Source organism: Liolophura sinensis, chromosome 1 (genome assembly GCF_032854445.1).
Source record: "Liolophura sinensis isolate JHLJ2023 chromosome 1, CUHK_Ljap_v2, whole genome shotgun sequence".
Classification (NCBI taxonomy): Eukaryota; Metazoa; Mollusca; class Polyplacophora; order Chitonida; family Chitonidae; genus Liolophura; species Liolophura sinensis.
The window spans coordinates 75,867,485-75,888,721 of record NC_088295.1 but is presented as its reverse complement, the minus strand read 5'-3'; the positions used below and the strand labels follow the sequence as shown (position 1 = coordinate 75,888,721).

Sequence of the window (21,237 nt, the reverse complement as noted above, 5' to 3'; positions counted from 1 at the left end):
TTTAATTTATTCGACGCTTCTATTTTCATCCTCATTGTTCGACTTTTTAAATTAGTGACTAATTTATTCTACGCTTCTATTTTCGCCTTTGAGTAAATGTACATGTATTTGATTATAATTATTAAATTAATAAGAAAAAGATTAATGATTTGAGACATGAACCTTGTTTCTTCAACATAACTGGGGGCCTCCGTGGCTCAGTCGGTTAGCGCGCTAGCACAGCGTAATGACCCAGGAGCCTCTCACCAATGCGGTCGCTGTGAGTTCAAGTCCAGCTCATGCTGGCCTCCTCTCCGGCCGTAAGTGGGAAGGTCTGCCAGCAACCTACGGATGGTCGTGGGTTTCCCCCGGGCTGTGCCCGGTTTCCACCCACCATAATGCTGGCCGCCGTCGTATAAGTGAAATATTCTTGAGTACGGCGTAAAACACCAATCCAAAAAAAATCAACATAACTGAAATGCCAAAGTGTGCAATAATATGTTAAATGGGAACAGTACATACTCTTTCTTAAACCTCAGTTTGAATATAGATTGGTAAGTGAGTGCTTGGGGTTTAACGTTGTACTTAACAAATTTTCAGCCTTGTGACGACAATATTCATTGGAATCCTGTTATTTATTTGATTTGTGTCGCGGTGCTCAAGAATATTACACTTATATGACGACGTCCAGCATTATGTTGAGAGGAAACAGGGGAATGTCAGACTTTAGATATCGCTTAGGGACCTACATTTAGCCGCCGATCTTATCAAGGTGAAATGAATTATGTTATGCATGTACAAAATAAATGAAATGAAATTTTCCGACACACGACATACAGGACGACTTTTTCTTTGCTCTTTCCAATTTTTTCCATTTTCCATTTCTTATTTCAACCTTTTTTTCTTGGGTGGGTGGGGGATGGGGGTTATTATTTATTTATTTTTGCTTTGAACTTTTGAATTAATCCTTACTGTCATACAAAGTCTGTAACTCTACATGTATCCTCAGTCTAATGATTAACTTTATATTTATTTATTCATCTATTTATTTGATTGGTTTTTTACGCGGCCCTAAAGAATATTTCACTTATACGACGGCGGCCGGCATTTTTGTGGGAGGGAACCTTACAGCGCCCGAGGGAATCCCATGATTAGCTTTATACGATACTTCGGTACGTAAACTATATGTAGATGTAAAACGATGTTAAAGTTATTTTCTCTGTACACAGTGATCCAAAAATGGGCATAAATACAGTTACGCAATGAACTGCGTAACCAAGTATACTTTAGTACTGCATTAACACACTCAGGACTGTACAGTGCGCTGACCATGCCACCCCTCTTTTACCAAAATTTGGACTCATCCGCAGTGTCCTTTACAACCTTAGAAAGAATGGAATGTGTAAATGACTTGCTGAGCCAATCAAAAGCGAGGCCTCTCCACGTGGGCTATTTCTGAACGGGTTCAGTACAAGAGAAACCACTTGTTATCGGAGAGAAAAAGCAAAGAAATGTAAGTAAAATGACTCGAGCTGTTTCTTGATACTACCGACAGCAAATAATTGAACCTGCGTTGACTGCTAAATGAGCTCAGGTTACGATTTACTCAAAAATGGTGACGTATGCGGTGAACACTTCTACTTGGGTCCACCTCTTTTGGTTCACTCGCACGGTTCATTCATACACGTACACGAGAGTAGCTGACAGAGGCAGCATGTTTAGCTGGACTATTTTACTCGGTTTTACCTCTCCGATAAACCGGAAACACCCAAAATTACCATTATGTAATTGAATCCCAACGATTTTTTCCCTACTGCTTTTCCTTCGTTGCTTTCTTTTTTTGACCGCATTGGCCAGTATTAAGGGGGCTGCAGTCAACAAAGACACGCACTGCAGCTGCATGCAAATTAAGTATTCGTCTCTTGACTTCGCTGCGACAAGTTTACTATTGTTAGATTTTGTGTCTGCTTTCTATACTTGCTATTAGGTATAACTGAGGTGAAATTTTATAGCTATATCATATATGTCAAGACAAGGGCCATATAGTAAAACATAATATAACAAAATTATATCATTAGAGATTATTAGATTAATGCACGGAGAAAATTATAGGCCTATCATTAGAGATATTAGATTAATGCACGGGATAAGTTAAGGTTGAAGGTGCATGGTATAGAGTGATGTCAATTTATTGACAATTTTATTTTCCTCATTGGGCATTTAAAAAGTGGGTCTGCAACCAACAAAAGCATCAACCTTGTCCTTACAGTTGCTCTGCTAATACTAGGGTTATGGACAATTATATAGATGTACACCATCTTTGTATTTGTGCCCTGTGGATGTGCTGCTACTTATCTGGTCTTTAGAGTACTACTTGCATGATATTTTATAAGCTTTTTTGCCAGGGTTCAAAAAAGTAATACTTTTGGGCAAATGTTTACCAGGCTTGATGTTACGTCATCTGGTTTTATTGCAGTGAAAATGCCACCATGGTTATAGTGTCCAGTGTTTGAGGATTAAGGATGTGAGGATGTCGGCGTCCGCTGAGGATCTCTCCGATTTGGGGCATTATGAGAACTACAAGGAGATCTCTTTAATTGGTAATGGAGCGTACGGAACAGTGTACAAAGGGAAGGATGTGAAGAATGGCAACCAGATCGTTGCTATCAAACGGATTCGTATTGAGCGTTCTGAAGAGGAAGGCATGCCACTAAGCACGATCCGTGAAATCAGTCTGCTGACTCAGCTGGGCAATCATGAACACCCCAACATCGTCAGGTAAGTGTGACTTTATTCTGCTGACTGAATTGGGCAATCATAAACACCCCAACATTGTCATCTATATAAGTGTGAAATCAGTCTGCTGACTCAGCTGGGCAATCATGAACACCCCAACATCGTCAGGTAAGTGTGACTTTATTCTGCTGACTGAATTGGGCAATCATAAACACCCCAACATTGTCATCTATATAAGTGTGAAATCAATCTGCTGACTCAGGTAGGCAATCATGAACACCCCAACATTGTCATCTATATAAGTGTGAAATCAGTCTGCTGACTCAGGTAGGCAATCATGAACACCCAACATTGTCATCTATATAAGTGTGAAATCAGTCTGCTGACACAGTTAAGCAATCACAGGTATCCAAAATTGTTATGTACATGTAAGTGTATGTAACTGTGAATGAGGTGTGGTAGTGAGACTTTTGTGCATTCACTTTGGGAATGGCTTTCTTTTGAATAACGTAAGATTTCTTCCAGATACTATTACTTTTATTCTTGATACTCCAGAGAGCACTGGACTCATGATAAAACTTTCAGAAACAAAGCTGAAATGAAACAGATATGATAGAAACATGACAGTTGACACAGTATGATACTGTTAACGAAATGGAACAAAAGTATGAATCCTCAAAGTTTGGTGTTGAGTACGACGTTAAACCCCAAGCACTCACTCACTCAAAGTTTGGTCGTCTTAATGTTTTGATGAGAGTGAAAGGAAATGATTAAATGTATATCACTGAGTCATTGGGAAATGGCATGCATAATGAGCGACTGTCAGACTTAATCAAGGCAACTGCCACTTAATGTCCTTGAAAAAGTAATCCTAACAACTACTTCTCGGATTCACAGTTTGATACATATCTGAAAATAGTGACATGAAAATGAAAGGATCAGTCTGATGAATAAAGGAGCGAAGAAGAGTGTCAGTCAAAGGAATACACACATTCTAACTGTCTTGTGTGCTACAGATGAATTCTGGAGTGACTTCATCTTACTTTATATTCTAGACTTCAGACTATGTTAACTTAGTCTTAAAATTCTAACAAACCCACTCTGAGCCAGTTTTTCACAATTAAGTTATTTTTGTACCAAATGTCAACAGGCATATCGTAGTGTGGTGGGAATGCTCCCAGTGATAGGTCCTGGGGCAATGGGATTTAGAATTTGAATCTGTCTCTCGCTGCTTCATTTGCGACAGTCGGAAGGTTCATCTGGTTTTGGGGTATAACTTTCTAAAGGTTGATGACTTACTCAAGTACTCTGGTGTCTGACATCCATAAAACTGAAAGTGACGAATTCTGAAGTACAGCATTAAAGATCAATTAATGAAGCCCAATTAAATCCGTACTAAAAATGGTGGTTTAGTCTGGGCACTCTGGTTTCATCCATCTAATCGTTCAACAAAATTGAATAAAAAAAAAAATAAATAAATAAAAATATGAATAGTCTGTTGGGATGCCCAAGTGATATGAATGGAGAAGATTGAAATGTTATGTTCCCAAATCCTATGATGGACAGAATTATTTCTGTTAAAAGAGAAACTAGCTTTGGAGTAGCCTTAAAAAAATTAGCATGTTTGCACAAACATATGTTTGTAACTTCAATCTAGAACAGCTCAAACCTCCAGGATTTTAGTACTTTATGTTTAAGAAATCTAATCCATACTGCAAGACAGTGAAGCCACAGGCTGGTACAAGTGGCTGTCAACTGAACAGGAAATGCCCACTTTATGTAGGACCTCTAACCGTAAAGGTCAGTGTAAACTCTTGATATTTATGACATCAGTTTTTGGCGGGTCTATTCTTAGTGCCAGCACTTTTTATGCAATATTTATTACTTGATGCCACCAATATTTCAAGAAATGGTTCACAACAGATCCTTCGTTGTGAACCATTTCCCATAGCTTAAAAAGCTATTTTAAGCTATGGGTCTTTTCATTTGTTTGGTTCACCTTTTAACTTAAGTAGCCAGCAAGAATTAGATATCTTTGTTTTCTCTGAAGGTATTATCAGATATATTCCTCTGCATGTACTCGTGTAATTTACTCTATGAAGTTGTTCATACAGCAAGAAATAGTGGTAATATAATTGTTTTCACAGTATTTTAGATGAAGTAATCAATACTACGTATGATAGGATTGCTGATGTGGTAAACTAAAGTGAAATTGCTGTGCTATTAGACATCTAGCGGTTGACTGCAGTAACTGTAATGTGTGAGAGGTCATCACTTCATCTCTAATGCAGCTGATGCAGATCACAGCAGATCCTACCTCTGCCCATTGAGGGTTCAAATCCATTCTTGGCTGGTTTGTCTGCAAAGGGAATTTTCAGCCTTGCAAAGGACATTGTTTCCACTTGTAAATATGAGCACTATAAAGATTTAGGTGAGTATTTCCATGTAAAGAGCAATCCAATAAAAAAGATATTTGTTGTAAATGTGCACATGTATGAGAGATTGAGTTGAGTTCACTTCTTAGCTGGGATGTGATGCCTCATTCTTGTCTGCGATGGATCCAGCACGCTATGGGGCTGTTACGTTAGGGGTGGAAGTTGGGGTAGGATGGGGTGTCTGTTTATCCCAGTAACATAAATGCACACATGCATGGAGGTACCAGTATGTCAATCTGTTTTGTGGCCGATAGTGCAAGTTAAGTGACAATTAAACAGAGAATTGTAGGGATAGATTAGATGACAGCAAGTACAGTATAAATTTTACACAGTCAGAAAATGACTTTCTCCTCCATTTTGTTTGGAGGAAAGTTGGGCAATAAAAATTGTGTAGACAATCCCCCAGAATATATGCAAATTGTGCATTTTAGTTCAGTGAACCATTACACCATTTTCACTAGACTGTCACAGTGTCACTTCCACATGACCTAGGCTGTTTGCTTATATGGATGAGTCATGGCCACCATACTGCACAAGTTATATTATCTAAAATTCCATATGTGGGTTTAACCTGCTTACAGCTTGTTTACTGCTTTCTACATACAACATGTACAAGACAATTACATTCAAGCCAACAACTTTCTTTTCAATTCTGAAGTCTTATTTAGTATTAAGGAAAAGTCATCATAAAGCCCTTAACTGAAGCCATTTAGAGGCAATACAGAAGTTTTGCTAATTTCAGCAAGCTTTGTGAATGAGGTCAATCTGATGTGCTTGTAATCTTTATACTTGTACAATAACCTGTAGGTAAGCATGTTCCATGATTATGTTTGTCTTTTATAACAGTCAGATGTTGACATACTTTTAGCTGCCTACAATCCATATCCATTTGGTGAGTTTTTGTCTATTTAGACGTGTGTAAGACAATATGTAGTAGTTCTCTAGGCCTCCATGTAAGTAACTGCATAAGCCAATGTCTGCATATAGACCTAGGGGTATATGTCCCAGAGCTTAACTGTGTAAGCTGAACTGCCAATGTGAAACCAACTCTGTGAATAACCACAACTGTTTTCTTGGTTGTATTATACAGAGTGGTAAAGGCATGTTGATGTGACCGGACATGTTGGCAACAAGTCTAAACATTCTGCAACTCTGTATAGCTAACAACGCAGCGTGAAATATATATGGCTTATGTTGTACACTGAAACTCTAAGATTTAAAAATAAAAAAATACTGATGCTATAGCTGATCAGAAAAAAGACTGAACATTTTACTCTGTATTTATTTGCTCACTGAACAGTTAGTTATTCTGCATTGAAGCTTACATTTAGTCCCAACACCGCTTCACCAAGGCAAGTTACACGCACAGGTGGGCGGATTTGTCAATTTTCTCACAAATTATGGCAGGTTATTGTGACTTTGGCGTAGCTGTAGTTCTGTTTGTACTAACCACAATGGAACTTGCATTGTGAAAGCAGTGCTTTGACATGCTTATTCAAATGGGCCCTTACTCTGTATAATATTGATAGTTATTGGTCATGCTTTAAAAATATTTCAGTAAATTTAAGGGTGGAGTAGCCATTATCTTTTGTTAAATTGTGGTGTATCTGACAAATTGCTTGACAAAATTAAAGTTGCTTTTGAATAGGAAAGAGCTGGATTTGAACAGTGTACCATGACAGCGTTACTGTTTCTTAGTTATAACATTGTGAAACTTATTCTGAACATGTGGTTGTATACAGACATACATGTTCATGTAACAAGTACCTTGGCCTCATTGTTATACAAGTGAAAAATTGTTAAGCACGACCTAAAGCATCAAGTATACATACATCAAGTAAATTAGTGAAAATAATGTTTGGAATGTTTTAGGCCTACACTAGCATTGTGATATATTAAAAAAGATATAAATAAACTGAAAAAAGTAAAAAGAAAAAACTGAAAAATGTGCACATGCTATACTTTATCAGGATTGAGATTAATATATAACTTGTTCTAAACACTGCCAAAATTGATCTAAAAACTCTTCGCGTATTATTTGGTTTTAAAAGCATGTACTGACGTACAGGTGAATGTACACTTTTAGATGCCCAAATAGCGACGAGCAATATGCAACATATGGGGTACTATCGCCACAACTTTAAAAGATACATAAAGGTGGAAGGTGTATTGTACATGTAGTAAGGTCAAAATATTATCTGTAACACGATGTTGTGAGTGGAACATACATAAGAGGTACTTAACCTAATGCTTCTAATTCTTGGGGTACCTGGTCTGCTCTTTTTAGCCAATATGAATGTAGCTGTAGCAGCAATATTCATTTTCTTTTCTCATTTTCATTCATTTCCTCATATCTACACGATCTAATGTACAACACTCATATTTTCACTTGTCTAAGAAGCTGGGAAAGAAATGTAATGTTCTGTTTTCGCAACTACTGATATGTGTCCCAAAAGTGAGAAGGTTTAGGGTATGTAGATATACTTCACTGGTATTTGAGTCCTGAAAACTATAGTCTGAAGCAGAATGTATAGGTTATCGGTAGGTATTTGTTGGACATTTCCCTGTATAGCATGACCAGAGGGTCCAAGGAGTGGAAGAGGATTTCCTGTTCTCTGAATTGATGTGGTTGTATTTACCATGAAAGCCCCAGCCTGTACCATGTGTGTGGTGTCCCAGGCCTGTACCATGTGTGTGGTGCCCCAGGCTGTACCATGTGTGTGGTGCCCCAGGCTGTACCATGTATGTAGTGTCCCAGGCTGTACCATGTGTGTAGTGTCCCAGGCTGTACCATGTGTGTGGTGCCCCAGGCTGTTCCATGTATGTTGTGCCCCAGGCCTGTACCATGTATGTTGTGCCACAGGTCTGTACCATGTATGTTGTGCCACAGGTCTGTACCATGTATGTTGTGCCCCAGGCCTGTACCATGTGTGGTGCCCCAGGCCTGTACCATGTGTGTGGTGCCCCAGGCCTGTACCATGTATGTTGTGCCCCAGGCTGTACCATGCGTGTATGTGGTGCCCCAGGCTGTATCATGTGGGTGGTGCCCCAGGCTGTATCATGTGGGTGGTGCCCCAGGCTGTATCATGTGTATGTGGTGCCCCAGGCTGTACCATGTGTGTGGTGCCCCAGGCCTGTACCATGTATGTTGTGCCCCAGGCTGTACCATGTGGGTGGTGCCCCAGGCTGTATCATGTGTATGTGGTGCCCCAGGCCTATACCATGTGTGTGGTGCCCCAGGCCTGTACCATGTATGTTGTGCCCCAGGCTGTACCATGTGTGTATGTGGTGCCCCAGGCTGTATCATGTGGGTGGTGCCCCAGGCTGTATCATGTGGGTGGTGCCCCCGGCTGTATCATGTGGGTGGTGCCCCAGGCTGTATCATGTGTATGTGGTGCCCCAGGCTGTACCATGTATGTTGTGTCCCAGGCTGCCGTATGGAGTATGTGGTGCCCCAGGCTGTCCTGTATGCTGTACGTGGTGCCTCAGGCTGTCCTGTATGCTGTACGTGGTGCCCCAGGCTGTCCCGTATGCAGTATGTGCTGTACCGTATGCAGTATGTGCTCGCCCACACTGTACCTTTTGTAGTACTTGCTGACCTACACTGCCCCTTATGCAGCACGTACTGACCCACACTGCCCCGTATACATCACGTGATGACCCACACTGCACCGTATACCGCACGTGATGACACACTGCACCGTATACCGCACATACTGACTCACACTGCACCGTATACCGCACGTGATGACCCACACTGCACCGTATATTGCACTTCTTGACCCAGACTGCACCATATACCGCACGTGCTGACCCACACTGCACCATATACTGCTCGTGCTGACCCGCACTGCACCGTATACCACACGTACTGACCCACACTGTACCGTATACCGCATGTGATGACCCAGACTGCACTGTATATTGCACTTCTTGACCCACACTGCACCGTATATTGCACTTCTTGACCCACACTGCACCATATACCGCTCGTACTGACTCGCACTCCACCGTGTACCGCATGTACTGACCCACACTGTACCATGTTAAATGTTCCAGACTACTGGATGTGATCCATGACCAACTAGGGAAGAAGGACATTCAGCTGATGTTGGTGTTTGAGTACATAGACCAGGACCTCTCCATGTACCTGGACAGGTGCCCCTCCCCAGGACTTGGCCCCGACAGAATCACGGTAAGGGTATGGGAATACTATTCATCAGGCCATCGTTAGAATTATGTATTATGTTGGCTGGTAGCTTTATGGACTCTCTGGAACAGAGCCTCGCTGTAAGGTGTTTGTTTGGCATTTCACTACATCGCAGATCAGAGGTAATTATAGATCGCAGCTGAACTGCTCACACAAGTCCTAAGACGTTGCCTTACATGTCTTGAATCTTGTATATGTCTCTGTTGTGCTACCGTAAGAGATGCTAACCGCCAAGCGGTAAACTGTAGTTACTATTGTATTCTAATGAATTCCAGTGCGTGTATTAGCTCCTGCATGAAGGGTGAAGATGATTTAACCATGTGCAGAACTTAGGCTTCAGATCTTCAAACTGGATGGATGAAGCATTATGTTATGTATTGTGAAAAGATAGAAGAAAATTTGAGAGTATGTTTCGATTTTGTTTTCAGGACTTGATGTATCAGTTGTTGAAAGGGGTTGACTTTTTGCATGAACACAGAATTATACACCGTGATTTGAAGCCACAGAACATCCTGGTGACCAAAACTGGTCAGCTCAAGTTGGCAGACTTTGGCCTGGCCAGAGTGTATGCTTTCCAGATGGCCCTTACTGCTGTGGTAAGAACTCTTTTCTTTAAAAGTTAGCATTTTTCAAGTGACACATTTTAATTGATTTTTATCAATTTATCCACTTTACAGGGCTGCTCTTAGTTTTTTTAGATGTTTTGTTAATTTCTTAAAGTTTTTAAAACATTGCCTGTTACAGAACATTAATGAAACCTTTAAACACAGTTAGTCAAAATTTTATCATTTTGTCTGTTCATGACATCTGAGCCACTGAGACAAAGGACAAATAGCTATAAATGCCTGTATTGTGAAAGCTTTTAACTTTATTTAAAGGTGGTGACATTGTGGTATAGAGCCCCAGAAGTGCTGTTACTGGATCAGTATGCCACGCCTGTGGATCTGTGGAGCTGTGGCTGTATCTTTGCTGAGTTGTTCAACAGACAGTGAGTGATATTTATACTCAACAGTAGTTTGGATTAAATCCCATATACCACACTTTTTTCCATAAATCCTCTCCATATGGCAGATTTGTTCAGTGGTATCACTGATACAGATGGCCAACTTGATAGACAAGTTTCAGGATTTATACTCACGGCAGACTGAATATCCCAAATTGTGTTTACCTGGGAACTAACTTTCTGCTTCCACAGTTGTTCATCTGCATTTAATTAGATTTGCATTTAAATTTTATTTGATAGTAAGTTGTTGGTAATGAAGCTCTTCAAATCTCCATAGCTCAGTGGCTGATAAACGTAAGAAACAGGTGACTGTAAAATAGCCAGTTTCAAGCCACCAGAGCTGAGAAAAGGTTTGCGTTGCATGTAAACATTGTTAAAGTCTGGCTAACTAAAGTCTGGGACAAGTAAATGCACAAGTCCTGTTAGTGGCATATCTCGAGCCGTTTTTGTTCTGGAAAATTTTCGAGCTCCCAAACTGTAGAGCCCCCTTACTAATAAAGCTGTACTAAAACTAACAAGTATATTGAACAAATATATGATGGTTTACCAGTGAAAAGTTTTGATACAAATTGCTTTAATTCAGACTTCTCAGAAAGCATCATTTGAGTGCATTTTATAAAATTTCTTCATGCACAAACACAATTTCCACCTTTAGAGTTTGGGATTAAAAACTTCCAGTTTTTATCTATGTATGACCCTGCAACTGTACACGATGGTTTCCAGCTTTTGCTGGAAAACGGTATTAAAGATGCTTGTTTTTGAATTGCACAAACACATGGAGGCTTTGGTCTCTGCTGTTCCAAGGGCCTAACAGCCAACAATGGACCAAGATGTGGTCTTACATGAAGTTTCTTTTGCATGAACATGTGTACTTGTACATGCGTAATTATAATGTTATATATTTATTTGATTGGTGTTTAATGCTGCTCTGTAGAATTTTACACCAATGTGTATGGAACTGTGATCTGATCTCTAGATAGGAGTAAATGGGAACGTCTGCCAGTATGGTCGATTAGTATCCCCCTTGGACATTTTTGGCTCTGTGCAGCTTCCTTCCCCCACACTACTGGCCGCTAAGTAAAATATTCTTGTGCAGAGTAAAACACCAATCTAATATATACGAGAACATGTCATGGAAATCGGAGCCCCCAAAGCAAGCCATTGCTCTTACAAACCTGTGTTCTCAAAGTTGCAGACCAGCCCAGATGGCTCAGTCGGTAGAGCGTCCACTTCGAAGGTGGTAGATCCAGGGTTAACCCTGGGTTGGGTCACACCTAAGATGTTAAAAGAGAGAGCTACAACTTCCTCACTTGATGTTCAGCATTAAGGGAATAGTGCAATGACTGCTTGACCCGTGCCAGTATAATGGCTTGGGTGGGCAGCTTACTTGCCATTATTTAGTTGTTTCAGTGAAGCAGCACTAGATAGAAGAGCAGTGGAAAGCCATCCTGCAACAAGGAGGCACAGTACACTATAAAAGACTCCTTCGTTGTCATGACTGAGAAAGTTTTAAGTACGTTAAACCCTAAGCACTCACCCACTCAAAGTGGCAGTTGACTGTGTCCTTCAGTTATGTTGTTCTTACGAGGAAGCTGTTTTACTGACAATTTCATGTACATGTTTGCCCTTCATTTCATGTACATGTTTGCCCTTCATTTCATGTATATGTTTGCCCTTCATTTCATGTATATGTTTGCCCTTCATTTCATGTACATGTTTGCCCTTCATTTCATGTACATGTTTGCCCTTCATTTCTTGTAGATGTTTGCCCTTCATTTCTTGTAGATGTTTGCCCTTCATTTCTTGTAGATGTTTGCCCTTCATTTCATGTAGATGTTTTGCCCTTCATTTCATGTAGATGTTTGCCCTTCATTTCATGTACATGTTTGCCCTTCATTTCATGTACATGTTTGCCCTTCATTTCATGTAGATGTTTGCCCTTCATTTCATGTAGATGTTTGCCCTTCATTTCATGTAGATGTTTGCCCTTCATTTCATGTATATGTTTGCCCTTCATTTCTTGTAGATGTTTGCCCTTCATTTCTTGTACATGTTTGCCCTTCCTTTCATGTACATGTTTGCCCTTCATTTCATGTACATGTTTGCCCTTCATTTCATGTATATGTTTGCCCTTCATTTCATGTAGATGTTCGCCCTTCATTTCATGTAGATGTTTGCCCTTCATTTCTTGTAGATGTTTGCCCTTCATTTCTTGTAGATGTTTGCCCTTCATTTCATGTAGATGTTTGCCCTTCATTTCATGTAGATGTTTGCCCTTCATTTCTTGTACATGTTTGCCCTTCATTTCATGTACATGTTTGCCCTTCATTTCATGTACATGTTTGCCCTTCATTTCATGTAGATGTTTGCCCTTCATTTCTTGTACATGTTTGCCCTTCCTTTCATGTACGTGTTTGCCCTTCATTTCATGTACGTGTTTGCCCTTCATTTCATGTACATGTTTGCCCTTCATTTCATGTATATGTTTGCCCTTCATTTCATGTATATGTTTGCCCTTCATTTCATGTACATGTTCGCCCTTCATTTCATGTACATGTTCGCCCTTCATTTCTTGTAGATGTTTGCCCTTCATTTCTTGTAGATGTTTGCCCTTCATTTCTTGTAGATGTTTGCCCTTCATTTCATGTACATGTTTGCCCTTCATTTCATGTACATGTTTGCCCTTCATTTCTTGTAGATGTTTGCCCTTCATTTCATGTACATGTTTGCCCTTCATTTCATGTAGATGTTTGCCCTTCATTTCATGTAGATGTTTGCCCTTCATTTCATGTACATGTTTGCCCTTCATTTCTTGTACATGTTTGCCCTTCATTTCATGTACATGTTTGCCCTTCATTTCATGTACATGTTTGCCCTTCATTTCATGTAGATGTTTGCCCTTCATTTCTTGTAGATGTTTGCCCTTCATTTCTTGTAGATGTTTGCCCTTCATTTCATGTATATGTTTGCCCTTCATTTCATGTAGATGTTTGCCCTTCATTTCATGTACATGTTTGCCCTTCATTTCATGTACATGTTTGCCCTTCATTTCAGACCACTATTTCGAGGCAATGCTGAAGTGGACCAGTTGAATAAAATATTTGAGTGAGTTTGTAAATGTTCACTTTCATGACGATTGGTCATTGACAAATTTCAGTGCAGAGCTATATTAAGGTCTTAGGCCTTCTTACAACTTGTAAAGTTTTAATTAATTTCAAACCTGTTCTGGTGATTAGTACCTATCAGGTGTGTCTGGAGACTATAAATTTGCAGTAGTTCTATGATTTTAAAGATGGTTCATCATATCAGATTGAGACTTGGCACATGGTTTTACCATGACAAGTTAAAGTTTTCTAACTGTTTCACCCATTTACTTTTGTTTTGAGGTGGAACATAGCTACATGTACAGGTACAAGTATTGTTCTGACTGCTTAAACTGCTGGGGGAAATGTATTGTGAATGCAATTCGTCTTCAGTACTTATTCCCTAGACATTTGAAATTAAATTGACATATATATTGTGAGAGCAAATGTGTTAGTATTAGTGTCAGTTTAAGTTTTCATTGTGGGATTGTTTACATGTGCCTCCAATCAATCTGTTAAGTTCATAAGTTCAGGATTCTTCAATCTCAAGGTAGCAAGATCTTATTGTACATTAAGCTATGTAACTAATGCTTCTTCTTCCATCATGTATAAAAACGGCCACATTGTACAAGAAAGGAAATTCTTGAGAATGTCAATGTATGAACAATATCAGATAAATATATGTACTGTATGATTAAAAGATGAAAAGAAAAGACATTATTTACTGTTGCAGATATACTCAGATCCAATCTTTCATGGTTCTGGTTTGAAGCTTCTTCAAATACTTTTTTTTTGCAGAAAAATGGGTTTACCAAATGAGGAGGATTGGCCAGAAGATGTGCCCATGTCGCGGTCCTGTTTCAGCTCTGCCCCGCCCCAGTCTGTGGAGTCGTACATACCAGAGATTGACCCCAAGGGCAAAGATTTATTTTTGGTAACTTTTAGTGGGCATTTGTGTCCTAAACCTCATTGTTAATCTGGATCAACTGGCTGACTTTTCAATAACTGGAGACGATTAACTCTTAATCAATGAGATCATATGTTCAGCTCGGTTCCACTGTGTGTCAGCTGTTGTGTTAATTATATTAAATTGAGGAAATTAGGGAGTCTTGGACTCGCCTCTCTTTACCACTTATGAGACAGTGCATGGCGTTATGCATGGTGTTAAAAACATTCAGGAGTGAGGCCAGTTTGTTCCGCCATTAAACTCGTACATCTTTTGTGGAAGAGAGCAGTTTTTGTGTCCGGCAAAAAGTCAAACAGATAAATGAAAAAGCTCTAGCTGAATTCAACTAAATTTTCTACTATTTTAGAATAACCCAAATAACTACCTGTCACAAAATATTGGCCTGGCCTGTGCCAGTGTTACTGTTTAAAATGGGTACTAAAGTTCCTAAATTTGTAAATAGTACAGGTACAAGTCTGATATTTACTTCAAGGCAATAATTTGAGTTATTCTGGGTAAATGCAGAAAATTTGATAAGTTTAGCAAATATGGATGTTTTTCCTAAAGTCTCTAGTATAGCCTCTTTAAGCCTACATCTCTGTCCCAGGTTGATTGTATCATCTCTTATTTTGATTCTTTACATGACAAATTTTTTATGTTACTTTTGTATCTTTTCTTGCAGAAACTTCTCACCTTTAATCCTCATCAAAGAATTAGTGCAAAAGATGCTCTAAAACATCCGTACTTCAGCGAAGCCGACAGTGATAATGATGCCAGTACGAGTACTTCAACAACAACAGAGACAAATAATGGGGCAAAGACCTCGCAGAATTTATCAGAAGCAAAGTCGGTACCCTCTCCCAAAGCATCCTGAAAATGACAATGTTTACATTGTACAAAAGTTGTAAAATGGTGGCTACTAGTATTTTAGAAAATCTTCGCAATTTAAACTTGGTGAAATCTGATGAAGTTATTGTCAATGATTTGTGAAGTTAGACTTGCATGTGGATCTGCATGCAGTGAAGTGGATACAGAGATTTTAATTGTTATCAGTACGTGGAATTGAAATTGTACATGGCAATGCAAAACAGGGTAGCCTACCTGTACCTTTAAGTGGATAAATCCATAGCAAAGTTTCTCAAGAACATTTCATGACCAACTCAAATCAGGTTCCCATTCGTATAGACAGATGTATGTAGGGAAAGAGAGCAGTAGGCTGTATATAGTAACCAGTGATTGGAAGCTCAGATCCATGTCAGTTTTACTTACTGTGAGAATGTTACTACTTGTGCAACTGTAGGCTGATGCAATTGTCTCTTATATATCAGACCTACTTGTACATATGCTGTTTGTTATTTCTAAAGAGATCATATTTTAGTTTGTGTTGAAAAAGTTTCCACAAATAAATTTTATCAACAAAGAAACACTGAATGGGCCGTAAAATCCTGTTCAAGTTATCCTCATAACAAAACTATTTCTGATATTTTATAATATAACAGAATTTTCGCATATTTAAACCAACTAAAGCTATTAACAGTTGAGCATCCAACACAAAGTTAAATTCATTGTAACAGATTAGATGTTTTGATATCGTAGCATATATGTATATCATAATGCTGATGAATGAAGAATGTGTCCTCACACTTCCATTAATATGTACATAATCTGCATATTTGCACTTACACATGTCTAGACCCAAGTGGAGAACAAACTCACAAATGTTGCACTAACCTTTGTAGTACATTTTTTAATTGTCATACATGTAAATGGGAACCAATTTTATAAAAGTGATTATTACTAATCATCTCGGCTAGGAATTTCTTATCACTCTCATAGTGGATTGTCTGTCTCACAAGCCCACAAGAACTGCCAGTTCTACTTGGAAATGTCTCATTTGGTACATATGTACTGTATCACTTGAAAATGTCTCATTTGGTACATATGTACTGTATCACTTGAAAATGTCTCATTTGGTACATATGTACTGTATCACTTGAAAATGTCTCATTTAGTACATATGTACTGTATCACTTGAAAATGTCTCATTTGGTACATATGTACTATATCACTTGAAAATGTCTCATGGGGTACATATGTACCATATCACTTGGAAATGTCTCATGTAGTACATATTTACTATATTACTTGGAAATGTCTCATGTGGTACATATGTACTATATTACTTGGAAGTGTCTTGTGTGGTACATATGTACTATATTACTTGGAAATGTGTCGTGATACATATGTACTATATTACTTTAAAAGGTCTCGCGTGGTGCGGTACATATATACTACATGACTTGAAAATTTCTTGGATCTATACATTATCAAAATGAGGTAAACTGAACACTGTGGTGCTGTATGTATTTTTAAAATATGTTTGTAGTTTTGTACTGTGTTTTGCATTTATTTTTGAATATTTTAATAACTTTTAGATAGTCGAAATATTTTTTATACCATCACTTTTAGAGATTTCAGTGAAGTTTACATCAAAGTTTGTCGAGTTTAAAATTGAAGTGTCAGGATTTGTAAGTGTTGGACAGATTCTCATTACATGATCATGCTGAATTTCTTAGGATACATGTCAATATATTTTTATTTTGCTGAGAATTTTTGCATTGTGTTGAAATTATCAGTATGTGAACAACATGTCTGTTAATGAAGCCAGAAACTGTAATGTAATGGAGTACTCAATGCGTGAACAAGATATGTTATTGAAACCAGAAACAGAAATGTTTTGAAAGTGTCAGTGTTTGAACCACATATCTGTTATTGGACCAAAACACATAATGCAATGGAATTTTCGGCTCGTGAACAAATCTGTTGTAGTCAAAGGTTTTTTTGTTTAATGTGAAATCCAGTGCAATTTGACGTGAAACCCAAGCGATCACATTTTTAATGGTGGTAACAGTTATGGAAGTCTGAGTGTGGTATTTCATTGGCCTATATATTACTGCCGCGTCAAGTTCATTTGCAGTGAAAAGTTGAACCTGGTATTAATATAGTCTAGCTTAATATCAGGTTGAACGAACAATTTTCCTATTGATTGATATGAATTACCTAGGGTCAATACCTACGTATACCTACCATTTGAAAAAAAAAAAATATCCAGTTACATGTACTTAGCAAGCACGTGGTGAAATCAGACATTAATTACTGGTTTACAAGAGAGATCTGCTATATGCTCTAGTATATCTCTCTTACTTTCACTATTTCTTTCCTTCCTTGGATACATTCTGGACTTGAGCAAGACTTTTATTTTGTGGTACCAAATATCCTATTGATATTTTGCAATTAGTTGCAATCTTTTTTATCGGAAGATAAGTCGCATATATGCCGTGGTATAGTAGGCCTATATCGCAAAAGTTAGAACAAATGTGCGATAGATCTCTATTATATTTTGTCTTAATATTTTTGGTAATTTTGCAACTCCTGTTTGTAGAAAATTGGACATTATGTATACATACCAGCCATTCGTAATGCTGTAAAGTACAGCATCAGGTCTATAATGTTACAGAGAAACGACGGCGTTCAAAATAGTGGATTGGTGTTATTGGACACTAGTTCGTACTTTCCGGTCTGGTTTGTGAACTGCAAACATACGAATATGTTGACGCGTATAATAACCTCTAGAGAATCGGCCATGATTGTAGTGTAGAATTGTTTACTAACTTGAGCAGCAGGAAATAACAGGAATTTCACTGGAATCTCGAACACATGCTGTGTTTCCGTGTTCACGAGTATTCGTGCACTGGCGCATGCATCACGTCAAGGCCCTGTCACGAGAAGTGGTTTGGCTGGCGGCAAGAAACGTGAAAGAATTAATATGAGGTAAAATGTTGACATTTTCCCAAGCACATTGCTATGATCAACGGATCAGTTAAACTACATATTGAAAAGTAAAGAAAGACTTCTGCATTGTGTATGCCTACATTGTATTAGGAAGGTGTAGGCATGTAGTGAAGTGTATGCCTATTTAAAAAGAAAATAGTTTGTGTACATAAGGTTTACATAGTTTGTGTGTATATTTTTATACTTTTGCAATAATGTTTCCCCTCTTTTTTCAGAATAGAAAAGAAGTACTTGTCTTAAGTGCGTCATACATGTACATGCATTATATATTGTAATAAAATCTAAATCGCTGATTAATACATGCGTCACGGAATAACATTTTAATTCACCTTCAGCTTAGGATTCTGTCTTTTTCAAAATATCTCTCGTGTCTGATTAGAGGCACAACTCAATGGGCTATGCTATATTTATGATTCAAATCTGCACCAACCACACGACGGCCGTGTGTTTTCCTTGGGCTCTGTCCGCTTTCCTCCCAGCCTCAAGTGCGTCGTAAAACACCGGTCAAATAAGTAAATAAATCAAATCGGCACCTGACCAACGAGCTGAATCCAACTCTCGGTGGTTTTATACCGCAGATTCAGAGCCAAGGTTGTCGGTAACCTAAGAGCAGTGGTTTACTATGGGCACTATACGTTTTTTCCTCCTGGTTAATTAGCCATTTCTGACCGGTTTTACAATTCAGAGTTTATATACAAGATGACAATACAGCGTTGTAATTCTAGACTAGTTGCAACTTCATGCATTTTTTTTTTACTTAATTCTGCTTAGGCCATGCTGCTGGTAGCGTGTAAGTTGCTTCTATTTATGCTTTTACATGAACAGTCAGAATAAAACTCGGACTGAGGTAAATTGGCAAGAGGCCGCATTTCAGAGGTTACGTGTGACCATTTGCTAGCTAGTTATCGCACTGGTAGCTGCGCGGGTTTTACTCTCGATGTTGTAGGTCTTTAAATATATTATGTCGCAAGAGATGGCTGATCCGGGTGCACAGTTTGTATGTTCCACATAAAGATGGATTATCTGTTCGTAAATCTACCAAGGGGCCTCCGTGGCTCAGTTGGTTAGCGCGCTAGCAAAGCGTAATGACCCAGGAGTCTCTCACCAATGCGGTCGCCGTGAGTTCAAGTCCAACTCATGCTGGCTTCCTCTCCGGCCGTAAGTGGGAAGGTCCGACAGCAACCTGCGGATGTTCGTGGGTTTCCCCCGGAAAACCTCCCACCATAATGCTGGCCGCCGTCGTATAAGTGAAATATTGTTGAGTACGGCGTAAAACAGCAATCAAAGAAAGAAACCAAATGACAAGTAAGCAGTCTCACCCGGACACCGGGTGACCAAATGGGCAGTTTCACCTGGACACCGAGGGAGGGGGGTGTCAAGTAAGCAGTTTTACCTGGACCGGCTTGGGGGTCAAATAGGCAGTCTCGACCGGACTGGGGGTGGGGGGATCAAGTAGGCAGTCTCACCCGGACCGTAGGTAGTCTTTCGGATACTGGAGGTCAATTAGGCTGCGTCACCTTACACCGGAGATCTAGGAGGTAGTCTCATCGGGCAGTAGGTTATCTGTCTTACTGGATATGAAAACACAAATAGACTGTCCCAGTGCATATGGAAAGTTATAGGTAGGCTATCTTACCTGATGTTGGACGTCAAGGAGACTTTCACTGGACATAGGAAGTCAAGTAGACTGTTTTATAAAATATTCAAGATTTATTGATGAGGACGCCGGTGTGACCGAGGAAAACCACTTACCTTTGACATGTTGTTAGCAAACTTTCACACCATAGTGGTGCGTGGGAAGGTCTTTCAGCATTATGGTGGAAGGAAACTAGGAAGAGCCCGGGTAAAGCCCACGACCATCCGCAGGTTGCTGACAGACCTTCCAACGTACGGCCGGAGAGAACTACATGTATAACATGACTCGTATGTCTTGTGACATTCAATATTTATTCGTTTATTTGATTGTTTCTTAACCTCATACTCAAGAATATTTTACATATACGATGATGGTTAGTTTTAAGGGCAGAAAAAAAGTAGATTGCCAGGCATGAACCATCTACTTTTGGCCAGCTACTGACGAACTTTCCCGCATAAGACGCGTACAGATACGCACACCATGCTGCTGTAAGACAGTTGGTCTTAACGAACGTTAGACGTCAGATCAAATGCCCTATATAAGCTATGCCCAGCTGCCCACAAGATGCTCCAGTGATATTTAGGAAGGACTGATTAAGATGAGATAAACTGGCCCATGGTATTGTTGCGGATTGGAGGTCGTTTTGGCTTTTAAACCTTGCTCGTTGGAAAGTTTGACACAGTTATAAAAAATTCCGACAGCCAGTTGTTTGAAATTCTCGTGTTTTGTTGTTTTATAACCCGTTGTGTTGCAGTGACACGTGGCGATGGTTCTGTGGACCAGGTACTGGACATAAGTACATATAAAGGGCTTATTCAGCCAGGGGCACATAAATTTTCGAACATCCTACTGAAAGAAACGGACCCCTATAGGCCACAGATTTATGTTTTTATGTTTTTTAACCTATATGATGTGACATGTTTGAAATCGAGTACATAGAAGGGGAAAAAACCGTAAGTCTTAGACTGTCTTACAGGACACGGAGGCAGAAGCGGGGATGTCAAACAGAGGCACATCGACTGCTCATAAGATGTATACCTCCGTGCCGACATATCACATACACATTTTGTATACTATCTAATCAATCAATCAATCAATCAATTAACCATTCAGTTCATCAATCAAATGTAGTTCCAAGTTTTAATCGATCAATCAAATGGTGTTAGGATAATCCATAATAGTGAAATAATGTTTGGAAAATCCATAATAGTGACACAGTACTGAGATCATCCATAATAGTCGAATAGGGCAGGGATAACTCATAAAAGTCTAACAGTACTAAGATAATCCATAAATGTATAACAGTGCTGGGGTAATCCATAATAGTCAAATAGTGTTGGGATAATCCATGATAGTC

General features: G+C 39.2%; 1 protein-coding gene across 2 annotated transcripts; it reads left to right on the top strand.

Moving 5' to 3' along the window:
- Positions 1–1,408: 1,408 nt before the first annotated feature.
- LOC135474646 (cyclin-dependent kinase 6-like) lies at positions 1,409–18,334 on the top strand. Of its 2 annotated transcripts, XM_064754192.1 has the most exons (8): positions 1,409–1,492; positions 2,456–2,757; positions 9,210–9,345; positions 9,789–9,956; positions 10,239–10,348; positions 13,418–13,468; positions 14,245–14,380; positions 15,075–18,334. In XM_064754192.1, exons 2-8 carry the CDS (start codon positions 2,510–2,512, stop codon positions 15,264–15,266), a joined length of 1,041 nt encoding a protein of 346 aa, XP_064610262.1. In that variant the 5' UTR covers positions 1,409–1,492; positions 2,456–2,509; the 3' UTR covers positions 15,267–18,334. The 2 variants fall into 2 exon arrangements, with proteins under 2 accessions (XP_064610262.1, XP_064610265.1); XM_064754195.1 differs by lacking the exon at positions 13,418–13,468.
- Positions 18,335–21,237: the final 2,903 nt, after the last annotated feature.

Bases quoted from the DNA above. Each gene is read 5' to 3' on its own strand.
- LOC135474646 (XM_064754192.1), top strand. From the start codon at position 2,510: ATGTCGGCGTCCGCTGAGGATCTCTCCGATTTGGGGCATTATGAGAAC. The intron at 2,758-9,209 runs GTAAGTGTGACT...TAAATGTTCCAG, and splicing joins GAACACCCCAACATCGTCAG to ACTACTGGATGTGATCCATG. The intron at 14,381-15,074 runs GTAACTTTTAGT...CTTTTCTTGCAG, and splicing joins AGGGCAAAGATTTATTTTTG to AAACTTCTCACCTTTAATCC.